At 42.3% G+C, this 24,441-nt stretch overlaps 1 protein-coding gene and 1 long non-coding RNA gene across 9 annotated transcripts in view; one reads left to right on the top strand and one right to left on the bottom strand.

Annotated features, from left to right (window-relative positions):
• Positions 1-21,371, bottom strand: part of cep43 (centrosomal protein 43) — a 45,266-nt gene extending 23,895 nt beyond the window's left edge. For 7 of the 8 annotated variants that reach the window (XM_049590803.1, XM_049590807.1, XM_049590810.1 and 4 more), the window contains exons 1-6: positions 21,174-21,371; positions 15,247-15,300; positions 9,814-9,868; positions 8,851-8,939; positions 6,495-6,617; positions 6,202-6,228 (exon numbers count right to left, since the gene is read on the bottom strand). In XM_049590803.1, the coding sequence (XP_049446760.1) occupies positions 6,202-6,228; positions 6,495-6,617; positions 8,851-8,939; positions 9,814-9,868; positions 15,247-15,300; positions 21,174-21,257 (432 nt within the window). In that variant the 5' untranslated portion in view covers positions 21,258-21,371. The remainder of the gene's footprint in view (positions 1-6,201; positions 6,229-6,494; positions 6,618-8,850; positions 8,940-9,813; positions 9,869-15,246; positions 15,301-21,173) is intronic. The other variant, XM_049590811.1, reaches the window with a different exon arrangement.
• On the top strand, positions 14,474-19,559 carry LOC125897471 (uncharacterized). Its single transcript, XR_007450432.1, has 2 exons — positions 14,474-14,601; positions 19,396-19,559. It is a non-coding gene; the product is annotated as an uncharacterized LOC125897471 (long non-coding RNA).
• Positions 21,372-24,441: the final 3,070 nt, after the last annotated feature.

Here is a 24,441-nt window from a genome sequence, read left to right as displayed (position 1 = left end):
GGTCACCATGGAGCTGTAGCTCCTGAACGAGCCTGTACTCCCCCAAATCCTGTCCTCTGCGCCCTACCCAGCGATGGGCGCCACGAAAGCTCTGTGTGAAAGAGGCTTAAGTCCTGCAGAGTTTCAGAGGACCCGGAGAATGTTTCAGGATAGTATTAACATCATATAAAATAATCATATTGCAAAGACAATCTATATATAAGATAATAGCATTAAAGACAAATTTAAATTGCAATACTTTTTCAAAACATGATGATTTTACCTTTCTGTACATTTTGTATACAACGTCATTAAATAATTTTGCTTTTAAATGCCTATTTGCATCACTTTTATTACGGAAAACACACTACTTAATCAAGTTTGGAGGTTTGGAGGTTTGAAGGTTTGGAGGTTTAAAGGTTTAAAGGTTTGAAGGTTTGAAGATCTGGAGGTTTGAAGGTGTGAAGGTTTAAAGGTTTGAAGGTTTGGAGGTTTGAAGGTTTGGAGATTTGAAGGTTTGGAGATTTGGACGTTTAAAGGTTTGGAGGTTTGAAGATCTGGATGTTTGAAGGTTTAAAGGTTTGGAGGTTTGGAAGTTTAAAGGTTTGGAGGTTTGAAGGTTTGAAGATCTGGAAGTTTGAAGGTTTTGAGGTATGGAGGTTTGATGGTTTGGAGGTTTGAAGATCTGGAAGTTTGAAGGTTTGGAGGTTTGGAGGTTTGAAGGTTTGGAGGTTTGGATGTTTGAAGGTTTAAAGGTTTGGAGGTTTGGAGGTTTGAAGGTTTGGAGGTTTGGAGGTTTGAAGGTTTGAAGATCTGGAGGTTTGGAGGTTTGAAGATATGGAGGTTTGGATGTTTGAAGGTTTAAAGGTTTGGAAGTTTGGAGGTTTGAAGGTTTGGAGGTTTGGAGGTTTGAAGGTTTGAAGATCTGGAGGTTTGAAGCTTTTGAGGTATGAAGGTTTGGAGGTTTAAAGGTTTGGAGGTTTGAAGATCTGGAGATATGGAGGTTTGGAGATTTAAAGGCTTGGAGGTTTGAAGGTTCGGAGGTTTGAAGGTTTGAAGGTTTGAAGATCTGGAGGTATGGAGGTTTGGAGGTTTGGAGGTTTAAAGGTTTGAGGTTTGAAGGTTTGGAGGTTTGGAGGTTTAAAGGTTTGGAGGTTTGAAGATCTGGAGGTTTGAAGGTTTAAAGGTTTGGAGGTTTGAAGGTTTGAAGATCTGGAGGTATGGAGGTTTGGAGGTTTAAAGGTTTGGAGGTTTGAAGGTTTGGAGGTTTGGAGGTTTAAAAGTTTGGAGGTTTGAAGATCTGGAGGTTTGAAGGTTTGGAGGTATGGAGGTTTAAAGGTTTGGAGGTGTGAAGGTTTGGAAGTTTGGAGGTTTAAAGGTTTGGAGGTTTGAAGGTTTGGAGGTTTGGAGGTTTAAAGGTTTAAAGGTTTGAAGGTTTGAAGATCTGGAGGTTTGAAGGTGTGAAGGTCTGGAGGTTTGGAAGTTTGGAGGATTGAAGGTTTGGAGGTTTAAAGGTTTGGAGGTTTGAAGGTTTGGAGGTTTAAAGGTTTAAAGGTTTGAAGGTTTGAAGATCTGGAGGTTTGAAGGTGTGAAGGTTTAAAGGTTTGGAGGTTTGGAGGTTTGAAGGTTTGGAGGTTTGGACGTTTAAAGGTTTGAAGATCTGGATGTTTGAAGGTTTAAAGGTTTGGAGGTTTGGAGGTTTAAAGGTTTGGAGGTTTGAAGGTTTGAAGATCTGGAAGTTTGAAGGTTTTGAGGTATGGAGGTTTGATGGTTTGGAGGTTTGAAGATCTGGAAGTTTGAAGGTTTTGAGGTATGGAGGTTTGATGGTTTGGAGGTTTGAAGATCTGGAAGTTTGAAGGTTTTGAGGTATGGAGGTTTACAGGTTTGGAGGTTTGAAGGTTTGAAGATCTGGAAGTTTGAAGGTTTTGAGGTTTAAAGGTTTTGAGGTTTGAAGGTTTAAAGGTTTGGAAGTTTGAAGATCTGGAGTGTTATGACCCAGGCCTAGGGGCACCTGGGCCACACATAATAAAGTGCCCCCGCTCTTCCCACTCCCAAGAAGGTCAGCCAACTTCCATGTAAAAAGTTCAAAGTAGCAGTTTTATTTTTATAACTTCAGAGAGGAGCAATGCCAAAAATAACAAACAAAACAACTAAGTCCAGATCCCTATCTTACCTGTCAGAAAATAAATGTGGAAACAAAAGACAATCAAACTAACCTACCTCCCAACTGAAATAAACAGGAGAAAAAGGGATCAACAAAAATGGCTTCTCCCTCCTACTTTAAGGTTGCTACTGAATTGAGCAAGATTATTTACAATATTACAATGCTTACAATAAGCTGTTCTAATCACAGTCACAGGTAGCTTTAACACACAAACTAACGTTCAAGGTAACAGCTCCTGCAGGCAGATGCTCTAAATCAAAAATGCTACTGCAGCACACACAAGATGATACACAGAATACCGGCTGCTGTCATGTTGGGAATGGGGAGAGTGAGAGGCCGAAGGCCGGTGTCAGGTAGAGTTTAAAACAGTCAGCCAATCAGCGGCAGCAACCCGATCACATGGTTGATTGGGGAATCACACCTCCTGTAGCTCATCTCACACACACAGACAGGCTGATTGCTACTGCAGAATAGGGGAGGAGAGAGAGAGCTGTCAGTACAGACAACATAAACAACCAAGTAAATGACCACAGTCATAACAGGAGGTTTAAAGGTTTGGAGGTTTGAAGGTGAGAAAGTTTGAAGGTTTGAAGGTTTGATGGTTTGGAGGTTTGAAGGTGAGAAAGTTTGAAGGTTGATGGTTTGGAGGTTTGCAGGTGAGAAAGTTTGAAGGTTTGAAGGTTTGATGGTGAGAAAGTTTGAAGGTTTGAAGGTTTGGAGGTTTGAAGGTGAGAAAGTTTGAAGGTTGATGGTTTGGAGGTTTGAAGGTGAGAAAGTTTGAAGGTTTGATGGTTTGGAGGTTTGCAGGTGAGAAAGTTTGAAGGTTTGGAGGTGTAAAGGTTTGGAGGTTTGATGGTTTGGAGGTTTGAAGGTGAGAAAGTTTGAAGGTTGATGGTTTGGAGGTGTGAAGGTGAGAAAGTTTGAAGATTTGATGGTTTGGAGGTTTGAAGGTGAGAAAGTTTGAAGGTTGATGGTTTGGAGGTTTGAAGGTGAGAAAGTTTGAAGGTTTGATGGTTTGGATGTTTGAAGGTGAGAACGTTTGAAGGTTTGATGGTTTGGAGGTTTGCAGGTGAGAAAGTTTGAAGGTTTGGAGGTTTGATGGTTTGGAGGTTTGAAGGTGAGAAAGTTTGAAGGTTGATGGTTTGGAGGTGTGAAGGTGAGAAAGTTTGAAGATTTGATGGTTTGGAGGTTTGAAGGTGAGAAAGTTTGAAGGTTGATGGTTTGGAGGTGTGAAGGTGAGAAAGTTTGAAGATTTGATGGTTTGGATGTTTGAAGGTGAGAACGTTTGAAGGTTTGAAGGTTTGGAGGTTTGGAGGTTTGGAGGTTTGAAGGTTTAAAGGTTTGGAGGTGTGAAGGTTTGGAGGTTTGGATGTTTGAAGGTTTGGAGGTTTGGAGGTTTGAAGGTTTGGAGGTTTGGATGTTTGAAGGTTTAAAGGTTTGGAGGTGTGAAGGTTTGGAGGTTTGGAGGTTTGGATGTTTGAAGGTTTGGAGGTATGGAGGTTTGAAGGTTTGGAGGTTTGGAGGTTTGAAGGTTTGGAGGTTTGGATGTTTGAAGGTTTAAAGGTTTGGAGGTGTGAAGGTTTGGAGGTTTGGAGGTTTGGATGTTTGAAGGTTTAAAGGTTTAAAGGTTTGGAGGTTTGGAGGTTTGAAGGTTTGGAGATTTGAAGGTTTGGAGGTGTGAAGGTTTGAACATCTGGATGTTTGAAGGTTTAAAGGTTTGGAGGTGTGATGGTTTGAAGGTTTGGAGGTTTGGATGTTTGAAGGTTTAAAGGTTTGGAGGTTTGGAGGTTTGAAGGTTTGGAGATTTGAAGGTTTGGAGGTGTGAAGGTTTGAACATCTGGATGTTTGAAGGTTTAAAGGTTTGGAGGTTTGGAGGTTTGGATGTTTGAAGGTTTAAAGGTTTGGAGGTTTGGAGGTTTGAAGTTTTGGAGGTTTGAAGGTTTGAAGATCTGGAGGTTTGAAGGTTTGGAGGTTTGGAGGTTTGAAGGTTTGGAGGTTTGGATGTTTGAAGGTTTAAAGGTTTGGAGGTTTGGAGGTTTGAAGGTTTGGAGGTTTGATGTTTGAAGGTTTAAAGGTTTGGAGATGTGAAGGTTTGGAGGTCTAGATGTTTGAAGGTTTAAAAGTTTGGAGGTTTGGAGGTTTGAAGGTTTGAACATCTGGATGTTTGAAGGTTTAAAGGTTTGGAGGTTTGGAGGTTTGGAGGTTTGAAGGTTTGGAGGTTTGGAGGTTTGGATGTTTGAAGGTTTAAAGGTTTGGAGGTTTGGAGGTTTGAAGGTTTGGAGGTTTGAAGGTTTGGAGGTTTGAAGATCTGGAGGTTTGAAGGTTTGGAGGTTTGAAGGTTTGGAGGTTTGGAGGTTTGGAGGTTTGAAGGTTTGAAGATCTGGAGGTTTGAAGGTTTGGAGGTTTGGAGGTTTGGATGTTTGAAGGTTTAAAGGTTTGGAGGTTTGGAGGTTTGAAGGTTTGGAGGTTTGAAGATCTGGAGGTTTGATGGTTTGGAGGTTTGGATGTTTGAAGGTTTGAAGATCTGGAGGTTTGAAGGTTTGGAGGTTTAAAGGTTTGGAGGTTTGAAGATCTGGAGGTTTAAAGGTTTGGAGGTTTGAAGATCTGGAGGTTTAAAGGTTTGGAGGTTTGAAGGTGAGAAAGTTTGAAGGTTTGAAGGTTTGATGGTTTGGAGGTTTGAAGGTGAGAAAGTTTGAAGGTTTGATGGTTTGGAGGTTTGCAGGTGAGAAAGTTTGAAGGTTTGGAGGTGTAAAGGTTTGGAGGTTTGAAGGTGAGAACGTTTGAAGGTTTGATGGTTTGGAGGTTTGAAATTGAGAAAGTTTGAAGGTTTGGAGGTTTGAAGGTGAGAAGGTTTGATGGTTTGAAGGTGTGAAGGTTTGGAGATTTGAAAGTGAGAAAGTTTGAAGATCTGGAGGTTTGATGGTTTGGAGGTTTGAAGGTGAGAAAGTTTGAAGGTTTGGAGGTGTGAAGATGAGAAAGTTTGAAGGTTTGATGGTTTGGAGGTTTGAAGGTGAGAAAGTTTGATGGTTTGATGGTTTGGAGGTTTGAAGGTGAGAAAGTTTGATGGTTTGATGGTTTGGAGGTGTGAAGGTGAGAAAGTTTGATGGTTTGATGGTTTGGAGGTTTGAAGGTGAGAAAGTTTGATGGTTTGATGGTTTGGAGGTGTGAAGGTGAGAAAGTTTGATGGTTTGATGGTTTGGAGGTGTGAAGGTGAGAAAGTTTGAAGGTTTGGAGGTGTGAAGGTGAGAAAGTTTGAAGGTTTGATGGTTTGGAGGTTTGAAGGTGAGAAAGTTTAAAGGTTTGATGGTTTAGAGGTGTGAAGGTGAGAAAGTTTGAAGGTATGAAGGTTTGATAGTTTGGAGGTTTGAAGGTGAGAAAGTTTGAATGTTTGAAGGTTTGATAGTTTGGAGGTTTGAAGGCGAGAAAGTTTGAAGGTTTGAAGGTTTGATGGTTTGATGGTTTGGAGGTGTGAAGGTGAGAAAGTTTGAAGGTGAGAAAGTTTGAAGATTTGATGGTTTGGAGGTTTGAAGGTGATAAAGTTTGAAGGTTTGAAGGTTTGGAGTCAAAGATCCTGAGTCCTGCTGTCTCACAGAGAAACAATAAAGGTCAACCTGCTGAGTCAACATTCACAGTCTGCTGATGACCACTTTACCTCAGGAAATCATGTCTGTATTATTGATGTATTATAAAGTGACCACAGCTCACACACACACGCACACGCACACACACGCGCACGCAGCTCTGTTTTCAGGATCAGTTCTACTGAACTTTCTTGTGTTCATTAGTCAGACTTCCTGTGATCAGCTGCTCCTCTGCTGTATTAATACACAGATTTATAAAGTACAACCTGAGGTGGAAATATTTACTGCAGCTGTTCACATGTTCACTGAGAACAGGTTCAGATCATATTTCAATATATCACTGCAGCAGGCAGACGACAGTGTGAGTACCTGCAGCTTCTACAGAAACCAGGACACACATAGATCAACAGGAAACCAGAGCTGCACCTCTTCCTCCTCTGACCCAGATCACAACACACACACACACACACAGCTCACCTTCAGGATGTTTCCACTTCTGTCTCCCTGTTCACAGAACCAGACACCACAGACAACAGAATCAGGGTCAGAGTCAGGTTTATGTTCAGGTTTATGTTCAGGTTCAGGTTCAGACAGATCTGATCCTGGTTCGGCCAGTCACTACCACTAATTAAGTTTTTTGCACTTTACACAAAATATGTGATGAGGTCAGTTTTGTTCTACACATGACAGAGATCATGAACCAGATTAGTGGAGAGGAGCGCCGTCAAGGTTTTAAGCTGATTGGCTGATGATGTGAATGTTTGTCTCACCTCAGTCAGTTTGTGGCGTCCTCTCCTGACCAGCTCCAGCAGCAGAGGAGACTTCCTGTTGACCTCCGACTCTGACAGACCCAGATCTCTGCAGACCAGCTCCCGACTGTCCACGCCGTTCAGCTGCACACCAACAAGACAATCATCATCACTGTGTGAGTCCCATTTAACTCGTTAACTACAAGTCACACAGTCCATCAACATCCAGTCACCATTCCTTTGTTTTTACATCATCATCATCACGTTTAAACATTAAGCACGTTCAATGTGAACCTGCCGTCAGTGGGCCAGTGTCCTCAAACATGAGAGTCCAGTTCAGACCAAAGATGGGCGAGGAGACGAAACTGTTTTAGAACATCACAGAAAAAAGTGTCAATGGTGTGAACTGGCCGGTCTGAGCTCGACTCAAGTCGGCTGATGGTGTCACCTGACACTCAGCTGGTCAAATGGCCAGCAAAGCACATCACCTGTTTCAACAGCCAATCAGCTTGTAGTGAAGTCCGCTGGTCAAGTCAAAATGACCACAGACGGTGTGTTGGCTTGCTGCAGCAGGTGCTCCGTCCCCACAGAGCCCTCTGTTTTTTTCTGTTTTCTGTCTTATGCCCCGCCCACACACACATTCTCATTAGCTGATGAACTGGTGCTGGTTATTTATATTATTGTGGCGTATTGATTATGAATACAGTTCATCTGATGCTGGTTTTGTTTCATCACTGTAGCCAGTATCTCACTATCACTATCCTCATTCAGATTTTAAGAAGCTACAAATTATATTCAGCCACAGAATAAGTCTGAAAAGCTGCAAATCAGAACGAAGCACAGAGAGTTGTTGACTAGAGATGATACGCCGTCTCATGGTGGTCACTTCCTGTCAACGTTACAGATCAGAAGCACAGAGAGTCGTCGACTAGAGATGATACGCCGTCTCATGGCGGTCACTTCCTGTCGACGTTACAGATCAGAAGCACAGAGAGTCGTTGACTAGAGATGATACGCCGTCTCATGGTGGTCACTTCCTGTCCACGTTACAGATCAGAAGCACAGAGAGTCGTTGACTAGAGATGATACGCCGTCTCATGGTGGTCACTTCCTGTCCACGTTACAGATCAGAAGCACAGAGAGTCGTTGACTAGAGATGATACGCCGTCTCATGGTGGTCACTTCCTGTCGACGTTACAGATCAGAAGCACAGAGAGTTGTTGACTAGAGATGATACGCCGTCTCATGGTGGTCACTTCCTGTCGACGTTACAGATCAGAAGCACAGAGAGTTGTTGACTAGAGATGATACGCCGTCTCATGGCGGTCACTTCCTGTCGACGTTACAGATCAGAAGCACAGAGAGTCGTTGACTAGAGATGATACGCCGTCTCATGGCGGTCAACACGCAGCTTTTTACAACATTACAGAAGGGAGCGTTGACAGTAGTTGTTTGTTAAAACTAATGAATCTTTGGTCTGAACTGGATTTTAAGGTCAGAGGACGCTGACCCACTGACGCCAGGTTCACACTGAACGCGGAAGCACCCTGATGTGTTCACTGTCACGCAGCCGTCTATCGGCGGTCACCTGGACGTTCACACCTGAAGCACATTTCTCCATACGGGTCAAATCGATACATTACAGTATCACCATATTTTGGCATGGCGATATCGAATCCATACACAGACGCCAAGTATTGATTATTTTAATTATTGACAAATTTATACAAATTTGAAGTTCTAGTGACCTGCTAGAGACTGACAGAATGAAAATGTTTTATCTTATAAAACAGATAAAGATTTCTTATTATGACGTCATTTAATCACAGTTTATGTTTTCACAGTACTCAGGATATATCAACACTGTACGAATATCATATCATGATAATATGTCTGCTGTGAGATCTGAAGTTGAAGTTCATTTATCACTTTATTTTCTCTCGAACTCTTCAAAGCTTATTATAAAACTGTTTTCAGCCACTGTTACAGAGTCCCTGAATGCACCACCAGAGACAATGGTGACGGCTGTCAGAGACTCAAACATTTTTTTAATCTCATATGGCCACAGTATAATATTAAATAATTTAAAGACAATATTTATCAGTGGTGTTGATGTGGAGCTCCTCTGTGGTCACATGTTCCTGTGGTCACATGTTCAGACTCAAATATTTTAAACATGTTGTGTTGTGTGATAAACAGATTAAACCTCAGTGATGGTGAAAGTATTATAGTACGATGATGTCACAGTGATGTGTGGTTACTGATGTGAGACATGAAACTGTGATGAATGACAGGGGGACACGTGTCCTGAAGGAGTGAACACACAGCAACAGCCACAGACCACACAGAGTCACACTGTGGTCACATGACCTCTCACCCAGTTTATCTCCGGCTGGAACACGGCGAGGCTGAAGTCCAGGTTAAACACCTGCAGGAAGTCCATGATCAGACTGGCCACAAGGCGTCCTGTATGGGGATGGGGGGACAGACAGTCAGAGGACACCTGAACACACCGTCAGAGACAACACGAGTCAGAGAGGACACCTGAACACATCATCTGTCAGAGACAGGACACAGTCAGAGGATGCCTGAACACATCATCTCTCAGAGACAGGACACAGTCAGAGGACGCCTGAACACATCATCTGTCAGAGACAGGACACAGTCAGAGGACACCTGAACACATCATCTGTCAGAGACAGGACACAGTCAGAGGACGCCTGAACACATCATCTCTCAGAGACAGGACACAGTCAGAGGACGCCTGAACACATCATCTGTCAGAGACAGGACACAGTCAGAGGACGCCTGAACACATCATCTGTCAGAGACAGGACACAGTCAGAGGACTCCTGCTGTTCAGACTGAGAACAGACTCAGAGTAAAATAATGTCCCCTGTCTTCTGTCTGTCTCAGAAACAGCAGTTAGGTTCAACAGGTGCTGAAACAACGAACCACAGAACCATCTGAATATTTAACACTGTCAGGACTCAGACTGTTCAGGTCCTCTATGAGGCTCACAGCGCCCCCTGTGGTGACAAACACCAACTACAACACCTCATACTGACGGTACTGTAAGGATTCAGTCGGCTTCCTCAGGTCCTCTCTGACCCTGCTGAACATCCACAGCGCCCCCCTGTGGTCTAACACAGCAACTACAGCAACTCAGCTCCAGAGCATGAACACATGTGCACACGTCCAGCTGCTCTGAGCCACAGCATCACAACATACAGACGAGTCGACATGTGACTGTTCACTCACAGAGACACCAGCTGAACAACAAGAGGAGTTGAAGGTCAGAGGTCAGAAGATCAGACCCTGAGAGAGAACAGAGACTCACCGTCTTTAGTGTTGAGACATTTCTTCAGGTTTTCATTGATCAGAGGAGTTTTATTCTGAAACACACATACAGTCTGGAGATCAGCTGCAGTCACAGATTAATATAACATCACAATATGTTCTGTTAATGATTAATGATGTCTGATCAAACTATGTTCTGTTAATGATGTCTGAACTATATTATGTCCCTCCATCTTCTGTTGAGGACAAACCCAAATATTTATAACTGGATGGAGTTTCTATCCACCTTATTTTTCCCGGAAACACGGAGGCAAAACAGAACGCAGCCAACTTCCGTTTTTTTGTGCGACACTTCCGGTCCAGCACTCTTACCACTGTGTAAATGGGAATCGCCTTGTTGTTTACCTTGCTGAGTTTAGCTACATATATGTATATATCACATTTTTCACGTCACTATATCACCGTTTAGACTAATCTGATGTTTGTAAAGTCTATAAACACAATGACTGAACAAACATCAGTATTTTCTCTGTGTGTAATTAATAACATGGTTATCGTAGATTAGCTGGGCTAACCATTAGCTGTTAGCCGTTAGCCGTGTCTGTAATAACTCACTAAACTCCTAAAGTGGCCCGTGAAAAAAATATTTTCTCCAGCGGATGTCTTAGTTACAACATGATTGAGCTAACTGGTGTAGTTTCATGTCGTATCCGACAACAGGGGCTTTTAACGGATGACGTCGTGATGTTAGCTTTGCTGCTAGTGTTAACGTTAGCTGTCCCTGTCAGCTGCAGCCACTGATGCTTTCTAGACATCGTGATTTCCCAAAACTGAATAAATACCACACATAGCAACACAAAACTGCTTTGCTAGCTCAATCATGTTGTAACGGCTGGATGGTTGATGCGTACATGCTGATTCAGGTGCTATCAGAGCCGATCCGCGCATCACTATGGCTTAATGATCAACTTAGTCAAATAAAACAACCCGTCCTGTGTTAGGAGTGTATGTCGCTGACAGAAAGAAAGAAAGAAAAGGGAAAAAAGATAGAAAAGCAGCGTACACCTCACATATTTATTTCTCACAGTTGAGCACACGTGTGGCTGGCATGCAGAAGCACCGTCTGTGTGTCGAGGGTGTGAGCCGCAGCTTCAGCTGCTCAGGTAGAGAGGCTGTGTAGCCCGGTGTGTTTTTTCGCTGATTCGGTTCTGCAGGTTCTCTGCTGGTACACTGGAGACGGGGATCAAGCAGTTTGTCTCACTCGGGATAGATTGTGCTTTTTTGGTTCATAGTTTATGTTTGACGTGTGATTTATTCGCATTTAGAGGGAATAAATTTCCATTATAACGGAAACGTGGGCACAGTTATCTATACAAAATACACAGACTAACGAACTAACTAACTGATTGACTAACATAAACAACTGAAAATTGAAAAAAAAAATAGCTTGCACCGTTAGCTCCGGTAAGGGAAAGCATGAGGGAAAGCGGCTGACCAGAAGTCACGCACAAAAAAACGGAAGTTGATCACTATTAAAATAAGGTGGATAGAAACCAGGAAGTGAACAGAGAAGATGAAGAACCTGGTTCCTCTGTGTGAACACCTCATCCTGGATCTGACCTGAGACAAGACTCATTAACAGGTTACTCATGTCCATCTGATGGTCCTCAGTGAGACATGAGGACAGACAACAGGAGCTGAAGACATGAGGACAGACAACAGGAGCTGAAAACATGAGGACAGACAACAGGAGCTGAAAACATGAGGACAGACATGAGGACAGACAACAGGAGCTGAAAACATGAGGACAGACAACAGGAGCTGAAAACATGAGGACAGACATGAGGACAGACAACAGGAGCTGAAGACATGAAGACAGACATGAGGACAGACAACAGGAGCTGAAGACATGAGGACAGACAACAGGAGCTGAAAACATGAGGACAGACATGAGGACAGACAACAGGAGCTGAAGACATGAAGACAGACATGAGGACAGACAACAGGAGCTGAAGACATGAGGACAGACAACAGGAGCTGAAGACATGAAGACAGACATGAGGACAGACAACAGGAGCTGTAGACATGAGGACAGACAACAGGAGCTGAAGACATGAGGACAGACATGAGGACAGACAACAGGAGCTGTAGACATGAGGACAGACAACAGGAGCTGAAGACATGAAGACAGACATGAGGACAGACAACAGGAGCTGTAGACATGAGGACAGACAACAGGAGCTGAAGACATGAGGACAGACATGAGGACAGACAACAGGAGCTGTAGACATGAGGACAGACAACAGGAGCTGAAGACATGAAGACAGACATGAGGACAGACAACAGGAACTGTAGACATGAGGACAGACAACAGGAGCTGAAGACATGAAGACAGACATGAGGACAGACAACAAGAGCTGAAAACAGGAGCTGAAGACATGAGGACAGACATGAGGACAGACATGAGGACAGACAACAGGAGCTGAAGACATGAAGACAGACAACAGGAGCTGAAGACATGAAGACAGACAACAGGAGCTGAAGACATGAGGACAGACATGAGGACAGACAACAGGAGCTGTAGACATGAGGACAGACAACAGGAGCTGAAGACATGAAGACAGACATGAGGACAGACAACAGGAACTGAAGACATGAAGACAGACATGAGGACAGACAACAGGAGCTGAAGACATGAGGACAGACAACAGGAGCTGAAGACATGAAGACAGACATGAGGACAGACAACAGGAGCTGTAGACATGAGGACAGACAACAGGAGCTGAAGACATGAGGACAGACATGAGGACAGACAACAGGAGCTGAAGACATGAGGACAGACATGAGGACAGACAACAGGAGCTGTAGACATGAGGACAGACAACAGGAGCTGAAGACATGAAGACAGACATGAGGACAGACAACAGGAGCTGTAGACATGAGGACAGACAACAGGAGCTGAAGACATGAGGACAGACATGAGGACAGACAACAGGAGCTGTAGACATGAGGACAGACAACAGGAGCTGAAGACATGAAGACAGACATGAGGACAGACAACAGGAACTGTAGACATGAGGACAGACAACAGGAGCTGAAGACATGAAGACAGACATGAGGACAGACAACAAGAGCTGAAAACAGGAGCTGAAGACATAAGGACAGACATGAGGACAGACATGAGGACAGACAACAGGAGCTGAAGACATGAAGACAGACAACAGGAGCTGAAGACATGAGGACAGACATGAGGACAGACAACAGGAGCTGTAGACATGAGGACAGACAACAGGAGCTGAAGACATGAAGACAGACATGAGGACAGACAACAGGAGCTGTAGACATGAGGACAGACAACAGGAGCTGAAGACATGAGGACAGACATGAGGACAGACAACAGGAGCTGTAGACATGAGGACAGACAACAGGAGCTGAAGACATGAGGACAGACATGAGGACAGACAACAGGAGCTGTAGACATGAGGACAGACAACAGGAGCTGAAGACATGAAGACAGACATGAGGACAGACAACAGGAGCTGTAGACATGAGGACAGACAACAGGAGCTGAAGACATGAGGACAGACATGAGGACAGACAACAGGAGCTGTAGACATGAGGACAGACAACAGGAGCTGAAGACATGAAGACAGACATGAGGACAGACAACAGGAACTGTAGACATGAGGACAGACAACAGGAGCTGAAGACATGAAGACAGACATGAGGACAGACAACAAGAGCTGAAAACAGGAGCTGAAGACATGAGGACAGACATGAGGACAGACAACAGGAGCTGAAGACATGAAGACAGACAACAGGAGCTGAAGACATGAAGACAGACAATAGGAGCTGAAGATATGAGGACAGACAACAGGAGCTGAAGACATGAGGACAGACATGAGGACAGACAACAGGAGCTGAAGACATGAAGACAGACATGAGGACAGACAACAGGAGCTGAAGACATGAAGACAGACATGAGGACAGACAACAGGAGCTGAAAACAGGAGCTGAAGACATGAGGACAGACAACAGGAGCTGAAGACGTGAAGACAGACATGAGGACAGACAACAGGAGCTGAAGACATGAAAACAGACAACAGGAGCTGAAGACATGAAGACAGACAACAGGAGCTGAAGACATGAGGACAGACAACAGGAGCTGAGGACATGAAGACAGACAACAGGAGCTGAAGACATGAGGACAGACAACAGGAGCTGAAGACATGAAGACAGACATGAGGACAGACAACAAGAGCTGAAAACAGGAGCTGAAGACATGAAGACAGACAACAGGAGCTGAAGACATGAGGACAGACATGAGGACAGACAACAGGAGCTGAAGACATGAGGACAGACAACAGGAGCTGAAGACATGAGGACAGACATGAGGACAGACAACCGGAGCCTTTGTGCTCCACTGTCTCTCAGATTAACTCATATCACAGCGGTGCCTGGACAGCGTGACGTGTGTGGTTGTGCTGCTGCCGTGATCCTGCCAGATGCCTCCTGCTGCTGCTGCTGCCATCATTAGTCATTAGTCATACTTCTACTGTTATTATACACATGACTATTGTCACACATGTATACTGCCAGATATTAATATATTATTATTAATTGTAATATTATTACTTTCATTAATGTTGTTGTAAGCTCCTGTCATTACCGTCTGTCCTGCATCTCTATCTCTCTCTCTCTCTCTCTCTCTCTCTCATTGTGTCATGTGGATTACTGTTAATTTATCATGCTGATCTGTTCTGTACGACATCTATTGCACGTCTGTCCGTCCTGGAAGAGGGATCCCTCCTCAGTTGCTCTTCCTGAGGTTTCTACTGTTTTTTCCCCGTTAAAGGGTTTTTTTGGGGAGTTTTTCCTGATCAGCTGTGAGGGTCATAAGGACAGAGGGATGTCGTATGCTGTAAAGCCCTGTGAGGCAAATTGTGATTTGTGATATTGGGCTGTATAAATAAAATTGAATAAAATTGAATTGATTGAATTGACAACAGGAGCTGAAGACATGAGGACAGACATGAGGACAGACAACAGGAGCTGAAGACATGAGGACAGACAACAGGAGCTGAAGACATGAGGACAGACATGAGGACAGACAACAGAAGCTGAAGACATGAGGACAGACAACAGGAGCTGAAGACATGAGGACAGACATGAGGACAGACAACAGGAGCTGAAGACATGAAGACAGACATGAGGACAGACAACAGGAGCTGAAAACAGGAGCTGAAGACATGAGGACAGACATGAGGACAGACAACAGGAGCTGAAGACGTGAAGACAGACATGAGGACAGACAACAGGAGCTGAAGACATGAAGACAGACAACAGGAGCTGAAGACATGAAGACAGACAACAGGAGCTGAAGACATGAGGACAGACAAGAGGAGCTGAAGACATGAGGACAGACAATAGGAGCTGAAGACATGAGGACAGACAACAGGAAGTGGACGCTTACCTCCAGTTTGTCCTGCTCCTCCATGGCCAGGAACACTGCTGCCCTCATCTCTGCCTGCAGGTGAGAGCAGGTGAGTCACACAGGTAGAACATCACCAGGACAAAGGACTCGTCTCTGTACTTGTTTTATTAGATCTTAGTGCGGCGTTTGACACAATTGACCATCAAATTCTACTGCAGAGACTGGATCACTTAATTGGCCTAAAAGGTTCTGCACTAAGCTGGTTTAAATCTTATTTATCTGATCATTTTCAGTTTGTTCACGTTCATAATGAATCATCCTTATGTACCAAAATTTGTTTTGGAGTTCCGCAAGGTTCTGTGCTCGGACCAATCCTATTTACTCTATATATGCTTCCTTTAGGTAACATCATTAGAAATTAGGGTCGTAACGGTACATGTGTTTGTCTCGAACCGTTTGGTAGGCGACTTTCGGTTTGGCACGACCCTGTACCGAATTATTGGGCGCAGGATATTATTTTATTTTATTTTGTTTTATTTTAATTCCGTTCTTGCGAGCTGAACCATTTAAAATATCTAGTTCCCCGACGGACATAATTGAGTGACGGACCGAGTCCCGTAAATCTCCGCATTCACTTTGTGCAGCGCATTCTCCCATTTTGACAACATGGCAAGTGAGCCTGACGAACCTGAAGACCTACCCGCAAACCTTAAGTCCTCCGTTCGGGAACACTTTGGTTTCAGGGTAAAATACGAAGATGGAAATAAACAAGTTGACAAGACAAAAGCAGTGTGCCGACACTGCAGAACAGCGGTCGGGTATGTACTTGGAAACACGTCTAACATGCTAATGCATCTAAAGCGACACCACCCGAGTTTGAACGTTAACCGGCACGACTAGAAAAAGCAATCTGGTGCAAACTATGATATCGTCGTCATTTAAAAAGAAAGAGCATTTCCCTGACCATCGCGCTAAAGAAATAACCAACGCTACTGGAGTTGAGTAAAATTGTTTAAGCTGCACTTTAGATATAAGCATGTTTTGTTTACTGCACTTTAACAAAGTGGGAAAGCTAAGTAAGTTCCTAGTAAAACTGAATCTGAGCAGGCTTTAAAGCTAACCAGCTGCACTATACTTTTTATTTTAATTGAGTAAAACTGTTTAAGCAGAAATGTATATTTATATTTTTCATTCAAAAAATGTGGTTACCAATAAGTAAAAGATATTTAATAGTTGTCTATTTTTTTCATTACTGTACCGAAAAAAAACGAACCGTGACTTGTGTACCGAGGTACGTACCGAACCGAGATTATTGTGTACCGTTACACCCCTATTAGAAATCACTCTGTAAATTTCCATTGTTATGCAGATGATACGCAGTTGTATTTATCGATGAAGCTAGAAGAAAGTAATCAATTAACTAAACTCCATAATTGCCTTAAAGACATAAAAACTTGGATGAGCACCAATTTCCTGATGTTAAATTCAGACAAAACTGAAGTTATTGTTCTTGGCCCCAAACAACTCAGAGACTCTTTATCTGATGACATAGTTTCTCTAGATGGCATTGCTCTGGCCTCTAGCACTACCGTAAGAAACCTCGGAGTAATATTTGATCAAGATTTGTCTTTTAATTCTCATTTAAAACAAACCTCACGGACTGCATTTTTTCATTTGCGTAATATTGCGAAAATTAGGCCTATCCTAACCCGAAAAGATGCAGAAAAATTGGTCCACGCTTTTGTTACCTCTAGGCTGGATTACTGTAACTCTCTGTTATCAGGTAGCTCTAGTAAGTCCTTAAAAACTCTCCAGCTAATTCAGAATGCAGCAGCACGTGTACTAACAGGAACTAAGAAACGAGATCATATTTCTCCTGTTTTAGCTTCTCTGCACTGGCTCCCTGTAAAATCCAGAATTGAATTTAAAATCCTACTGTTAACTTATAAAGCTCTAAATGGTCAAGCTCCATCATATGCTCAACCTGCTCAACCGTGTCTACGCCCATTTGGACAAGCCGGCGAGCACTGTGAGGGTCATGTTTTTTGACTTCTCTAGTGCGTTCAACACCATCCGTCCAGCTCTACTGGGTGACAAGCTGACAGCAGTGCAGGTGGATGCCCCCCTGGTGTCCTGGATTGTAGACTACTTGACTGGCAGACCACAGTATGTGCGCTTGCAACGCTGTGTGTCAGACAGAGTGGTCAGCAATACCGGGGCCCCGCAGGGGACTGTCCTCTCTCCCTTCCTCTTCACCCTCTACACCACGGACTTCAGCTATCGCACTGAGACCTGCCATCTTCAGAAGTTTTCTGATGACTCTGCTATAGTTGGATGTATCACCAAGGGTGATGAGGATGAGTACAGGGCTGTTGTGGATAACTTTGTCACATGGTGTGAGCAGAACCATCTGCAGCTCAACGTGGCAAAGACAAAGGAACTGGCTGTGGATCTGAGGAGGACCAAGACACCGGTGACCCCTGTTTCCATCCAGGGGGTCAGTGTGGACATTGTAGAGGACTCTAAGTAGCTGGGGGTACACACTGACAATAAACTGGATTGGGTTAAGAACACTAACGCTCTCTACAGGAAGGGCCAGAGCCGTCTCTATTTTCTGAGGCGACTGAGGTCCTTCAACATCTGCCGGACTATGCTCAGGAATTTCTATGAGTCTGTGGTGGCCAGTGCTATCCTCTATGCTGTTGTGTGCTGGGGCAGCAGGCTGAGGGTGGCGGACGCCAACAGACTCAACAAACTGATCCGCAAGGCCAGTGACATTGTGGGAACGGAGTGTGGCTCTCTGATGGTGGTGTCAGAGAGGAGGATACTGTCTAAGCTACGAACTATCTTGGACAATGTCTCACACCCACTCCACCATGTGCTGGTCAGGCACAAGAGTACTTTCAGTGGGAGACTCATACCACCAAGATGTACCACTGAGCGCCACAGGAAATCATTCCTGCCTGTGGCCATCAAACTGTACAACTCCTCCCTCTGAGTGGCCCTGACACTTTTCCACACACTGCAATAATCTAATTTAACTTGTGCAATAACCCCATTCACCCTGACTGCATATATTCTGTTTGTGTAAATAATCTTGTTCAGTTTACTATATATATATGTATATATATATATATATATATATATATATATACATATATATATTTACGTTTATGTTTGTTAATAATTCCTGTTTATTTAACTATATATTTGTTAATGCTATTGTTTAAATTTCTTATATTTTCACGTATCTTTCCTCTCTTGCAAGGAGCACCTGTAACATAAATAATTTCCCCTCGGGGATTAATAAAGTATTCCTGATTCTGATTCTGATTCTGATATCTTAGAGAGCTCATAGTGCCATATTATCCCACCAGAACACTGCGCTCTGAGAACGCAGGGTTACTCGTGGTCCCTAAAGTCTCCAAAAGTAGATCAGGAGCCAGAGCCTTCAGCTATCAGGCTCCTCTCCTGTGGAATCATCTTCCTGTTACGGTCCGGGAGGCAGACACCATCTCCACATTTAAGACTAGACTTAAGACTTTCCTCTTTGATAAAGCTTATAGTTAGGGCTGGCTCAGGCTTGCCCTGTACCAGCCCCTAGTTAGGCTGACTTAGGCCTAGTCTGCCGGAGGACCCCCATATAATACACCGGGCCCTCTCTCTCTCTCTCTCTCTCTCTCTCTCTCTCTCGTATTCTATTACTGCATCTTGCTAACCCGGCCATTCTGGATGTCACTAACTCGGCTTCTTCTCCGGAGCCTTTGTGCTCCACTGTCTCTCAGATTAACTCATATCACAGCGGTGCCTGGACAGCGTGACGTGTGTGGTTGTGCTGCTGCCGTGGTCCTGCCAGATGCCTCCTGCTGCTGCTGCCATCATTAGTCATTAGTCATACTTCTACTGTTATTATACACATATGATTATTGTCACACATGTATACTGCCAGATATTAATACATTATTATTAATTGTAATATTATTACTTTCATTAATGTTGTTGTAAGCTCCTGTTATTACCGTCTGTCCTGCATCTCTCTCTCTCTCTCTCTCTCTCTCTCTCTCTCTCTGTGTCTCATTGTGTCATGTGGATTACTGTTAATTTATCATGCTGATCTGTTCTGTACGACATCTATTGCACATCTGTCCGTCCTGGAAGAGGGATCCCTCCTCAGTTGCTCTTCCTGAGGTTTCTACCGTTTTTTCCCCGTTAAAGGGTTTTTTGGGGAGTTTTTCCTGATCAGCTGTGAGGGTCATAAGGACAGAGGGATGTCGTATGCTGTAAAGCCCTGTGAGGCAAATTGTGATTTGTGATATTGGGCTTTATAAATAAAATTGATTGATTGATTGATTGATTGATTGATTGAATTGATCACCATGACAACAGACCCTCAGCTTCTTTCAGCTTCTAACATGAGACCACAGTAAGTAGTTACCACAGGAGAGATAAATGTTTCTACTGCTGAATGAATCTACCCAGCAGGATATGATGTCATTAACATCAGCTGATCAACAGTCCCTGATCACAGAGTGAGGTGCACCACACTGCTGTTTTTTTTACTGGATGTCACCAGTGGAAAAAAAGAGCTTACTGTGCCTTTTTACTGTTGCCAGGCAACCACCCCATCACCTCCTCACCCTAACCTTCCTGTGTCATCAATCTAGTGTTTATTTATTGTGTGTATCCTGCAGTAATCAGTGTGTAGCTGCTGCCATGTTGAGGCAGAGGGTGCTGTCTGTAGCTCTGGTTGAGGGTGAGAAGCTGTCAGAAGAAACAGAGATCTGTGTGGGTACATGAGACCCTAAAAAAGAGGCTGGATCATGGGGAGTACCACCAGTTGGTCCAGTACTGCACTTATCTGCTTCCACGCCTGCTGTTTTCTACTGAGATGGTGCTAACTGTTTGTCATATCCAGCAACCGCTACCACCAGTTTCTCCTCCATCATTTACCAACCCAGAGTGCAGAAACACGAGGTGCGTAGCAACGCAGAAACAGCAAACAAAAAGTTTCATTCTCACTGACAACTGTTCGAAAAAGGATCCTCCAGCTGCTGAAACACTTCCTGTGTGATTCTACACTCTAAACACTCTAAACACATGTTAGAACACAACCATCAGATTATAATCTGACACAGAGGAGCTTTGAGTACACTGGAATAAAAATTTATAACAGAGTATTTTCACTCTGTCGTATCAGGACTTCAACTGTTTCCTGAAGTAGAAACTCTAGAGATGCATGATACTGGATTTTTTTGCCAATATCTGATTTATCAATATGTAACAACTCATTTGGCTAATCAATAACTCTGACCCTTTTCCCTCCTGATGTCTGTGATCAATATCAAGTCACATTATACATACAGACTGTTATAGCGACGGAGACATGACACACTCTGCAGTGTCTGTAATATTCATTCACTGAGCTGATGGTTCATTATAAAGCTGATGTCAGCTGATATTGATAACATGCAGATCATATCGATTATCCCTAAAAGATCAGATTACTTCTTCGTCATCTCGAGGTGACTGTCAGATACATGTAAAGAGTCCCTGTATACACAGGTCCCCCTGATGTCAGCTCTGCTGTCACCAACATGTGCTGCAGTAAAGCTTCACACTGTCAGAAACACACACTCTTCAGAAGAAGAAGAAGAAGAACTGATCTTCATGAACAGAACCGGATGTGAACTCCTCTGTGAGCTCAGAACTACAACATTAGCCGCGTTAGCACAATTAGCTAACGCTCAGAGCTACATTAGCCTTATAGTTAACAGAAAGTTCACACGAAACATCCCAGATCTTTCACCTCCCGTTAAAAACCCGTTAATGTTCCCGGTAAAGTTACAGCTGAACCTGTGTCGCCATGACTGCTGACTGCTGAGCTACCGTTAGCCTAGCCTAGCCTAGCCTAACCTAGCCTAGCCTAGCCTAGCCTAGCTGACCGGTAGTATTTAAATGTGCGGGACCTTGAGCTTGTTGAGGACTCCGTTATTCTCCAGATTCTGGATCAGCAGGTCCCGCAGCTCTGTGTCGTCCTCTGTGGCTGACATCTCTAAATATATATATATTAATTTATTTTACTTTATTTTAGCTTGAAGCTAACTGCTGCTGTCAGGACAACAAAACAAAACAAACCACCCGGAAGTGTTCTTCTTCTTCTTCTTCTTCTGCTTCTTCTTCTTCTTCTACGGTGAAATATCGGCTGACACACAGCTGTGAGTCACAGTGTGGTCTGGATCCAGAGACAGACACATGAAATCATGAACTGAATAAACATCTCCTGGATGTTTCAAAATCATGTTGATGATGCTGAATATCAAAATATTAATATAAAATAAAATCCTGACAGTCATGTGACATCAGGGAGGTTGACCAGCCACTCTTCGTCACTTACTGTGTCATACCACCACCATCAAAATAAGTCCTCTGAGGCATTTAGCAGATATTAGCCTATGTGGAAAATAAAATCTGTTGAAAAGAAAAACACAGTTTAAATCTAAATAAATACGAATAAATCATCACACAGAAAACATGTTGAACTGTTCTTGTATTACATGGTTTAATGAGGCTGTCAGGCTGCTGATATATATCTTTCCTGTATTTATCAGTGTTGTGTTTCCTTTGTTTTTGGGTGACTTATGTTTTTATTATTAATAATAATAATTAATAAGGTCCATATCTCTGCTGTGCAGTGACTAATGACCTATGTGGGTTACACTCAGAGTGAATCCAGTTGAACACTGTCTCTGTTTAATATCACACAGGAGAAATTAACTGTAAATGGCTGACATGTAAATCAAAGTGTTCAGCTTTCTGTTGGTTGGACCAGCATGCACATAGGCTCTGTGCTTTGTCTTCTCTTCTTTGTTTTCCAACACATAAATAATCCACAGCTCTCAGTTTTAAAAGAGATTCAGAGGATTTTATTGTAAGAAAATAAAACTGTGAAGGATAATCTGACAGAAAAAACTGTTCCGTAGTCTGATCACTTCGTAACAGAGGAGTCTGTTTGTGTCTCATTTATATCTGTGAGGCTTCACGTCACACCTGTCCACAAAGAATCATCACACTGTAGATGATGTGAAGGAAAAAATGTCTCATCCCTCTGTTTAAAAGAGGAGAGAGGAAGAGGACGAGGATGAGGACGAGGAGGAAATGACCACACTGAAGCAAAAATACAAAAACAAAGAAATGTAAAACATTTCTCAGTTGGGTGTTTACTACTGTTGGCACATTGGTCACGTGATTGCAGTCATTAGCTAGCGAATGCTATTGTTAGCACTTGCATTATTGTTGGCGGTACCAAATCATCACCCAACACCCAACAAACATCATTGACAGCTTCTGTTCGACAACAGATTTAATGCTTAGAGTAAAAAACATGATGAACTTCCATCTGTAGAACGTGGCGGTGTCCACTGTCACCAGCTCAGGCTATGTGTTGTCCCCAGCCAACATGTCAAGCTACGTCACAAAGATGGTGACTGCTGAGGGTGAGAAGTGTCTGTCAGTCCACACTCAACCTTTGGACCGTTTTGAGTTTGTCAGTAGGACACTGTGTTTCATCGCACTGTGTGAACACACTCCAATATGAAGAGTTTAGGACAGAAGGACATGATCTCAGACACTGATGAAACAGATAAGATCAGACCAGACCAGATAAGAGAGTTTTACCATCACGTGATGTCTCAGCTGTTGGTCAAGGACGATATTTAAAAAACTTTGGAGTCTGTAAAAAAAAAAAAAAAAAAAAAAAACTTAGATATTTTGTTCTTATTGGTTCAAAGAAAATTTAAAAAAAAATTCTGAGTGTGGACAAAAAGTCAAAGTTCACTCTGTGGTAACACCTGTAAAAGTAATTTATATACATCACACATATTACTAAAAATAAAATCCATGAGGACTGTACATGACGTCAGAGAGTCATGTGTATTTAAATTCATATACTATATGGTTTAATTTAAAAAACAGAACAAATAATGTTAAGAAATAATCTACGACAGAGATAATTTAAGGGGAAAATTAAATGTAAAGGAGAGGAGATGAGGACTTAAGACACAACACTTTAAACAGACGGACAGATGCACTGTGTTCACGAGGTCTGCAGACGAAGAGCAGTGATGATGATGATGATGAGGGGCTCTGAGTTTATTTGGGATGTTGATAAACACCAGGTGATGTTTGTTTGTTTGTTTAATGTTTGTACAAAACATCTTTTTTTTCTTTGTGAGATTAATGTACTTTGTGCACAGTCCCTGTTACAAATAAATTTAATAAACTAAACTAAAAAACTAAAATTGTATTTATCTACGAAGCCAGAAGAAACTGGAAGTCGGAATCCGCTAAGGAGTGTGTAAAAACTCACCTGCCGAATCCCCCATTTGTTATGCCCCACCCTTAGGCAGCCCTATTGGGGCAAACAAAACTCAATCACTGACCCATAACAATCACATGAACACCTTTAAAACACTGAAATCCATGGGATTTATTAGAATTAAAACAAGTAGACAAGACAACAAAAATCCCTTGGTGAGAGGCAGCAGGACCAGCAGTCCCCACACCAGAGCCTCTCCCCTCTGCTGCTGGCAACTAAAACTACATATTATACCTTTAAATTACTTAAATGTATTACTGTTTAAATTATTTAAATGTATTATTGTTTAAATTATTTCCTAGTATTATTGTTCAAATTACTTAAATGTATTATTGTTTAAATTATTTCCTAGTATTATTGTTCAAATTACTTAAATGTATTATTGTTCAAATTACTTAAATGTATTATTGTTTAAATTATTTAAATGTATTATTGTTTAAATTACTTAAATGTATTATTGTTTAAATTATTTCCTAGTATTATTGTTCAAATTACTTAAATGTATTATTGTTTAAATTACTTAAATGTATTATTGTTTAAATTATTTAAATGTATTATTGTTTAAATTACTTAAATGTATTATTGTTCAATTTACTTAAATGTATTATTGTTTAAATTACTTAAATGTATTACTGTTTAAATTATTTCCTAGTATTATTGTTTAAATTACTTAAATGTATTATTGTTCAAATTACTTAAATGTATTATTGTTTAAATTATTTCCTAGTATTATTGTTCAAATTACTTAAATGTATTATTTTTCAATTTACTTAAATGTATTATTGTTTAAATTACTTAAATGTATTATTGTTTAAATTATTTAAATGTATTATTGTTCAAATCACTTAAATGTATTATTG

This window comes from Epinephelus fuscoguttatus, linkage group LG11 (assembly GCF_011397635.1).
Source record: "Epinephelus fuscoguttatus linkage group LG11, E.fuscoguttatus.final_Chr_v1".
Lineage (NCBI taxonomy): Eukaryota > Metazoa > Chordata > Actinopteri > Perciformes > Serranidae > Epinephelus > Epinephelus fuscoguttatus.
Note: the sequence above shows the minus strand (reverse complement) of the source record. Positions and strands in the feature narration are given on the sequence as shown.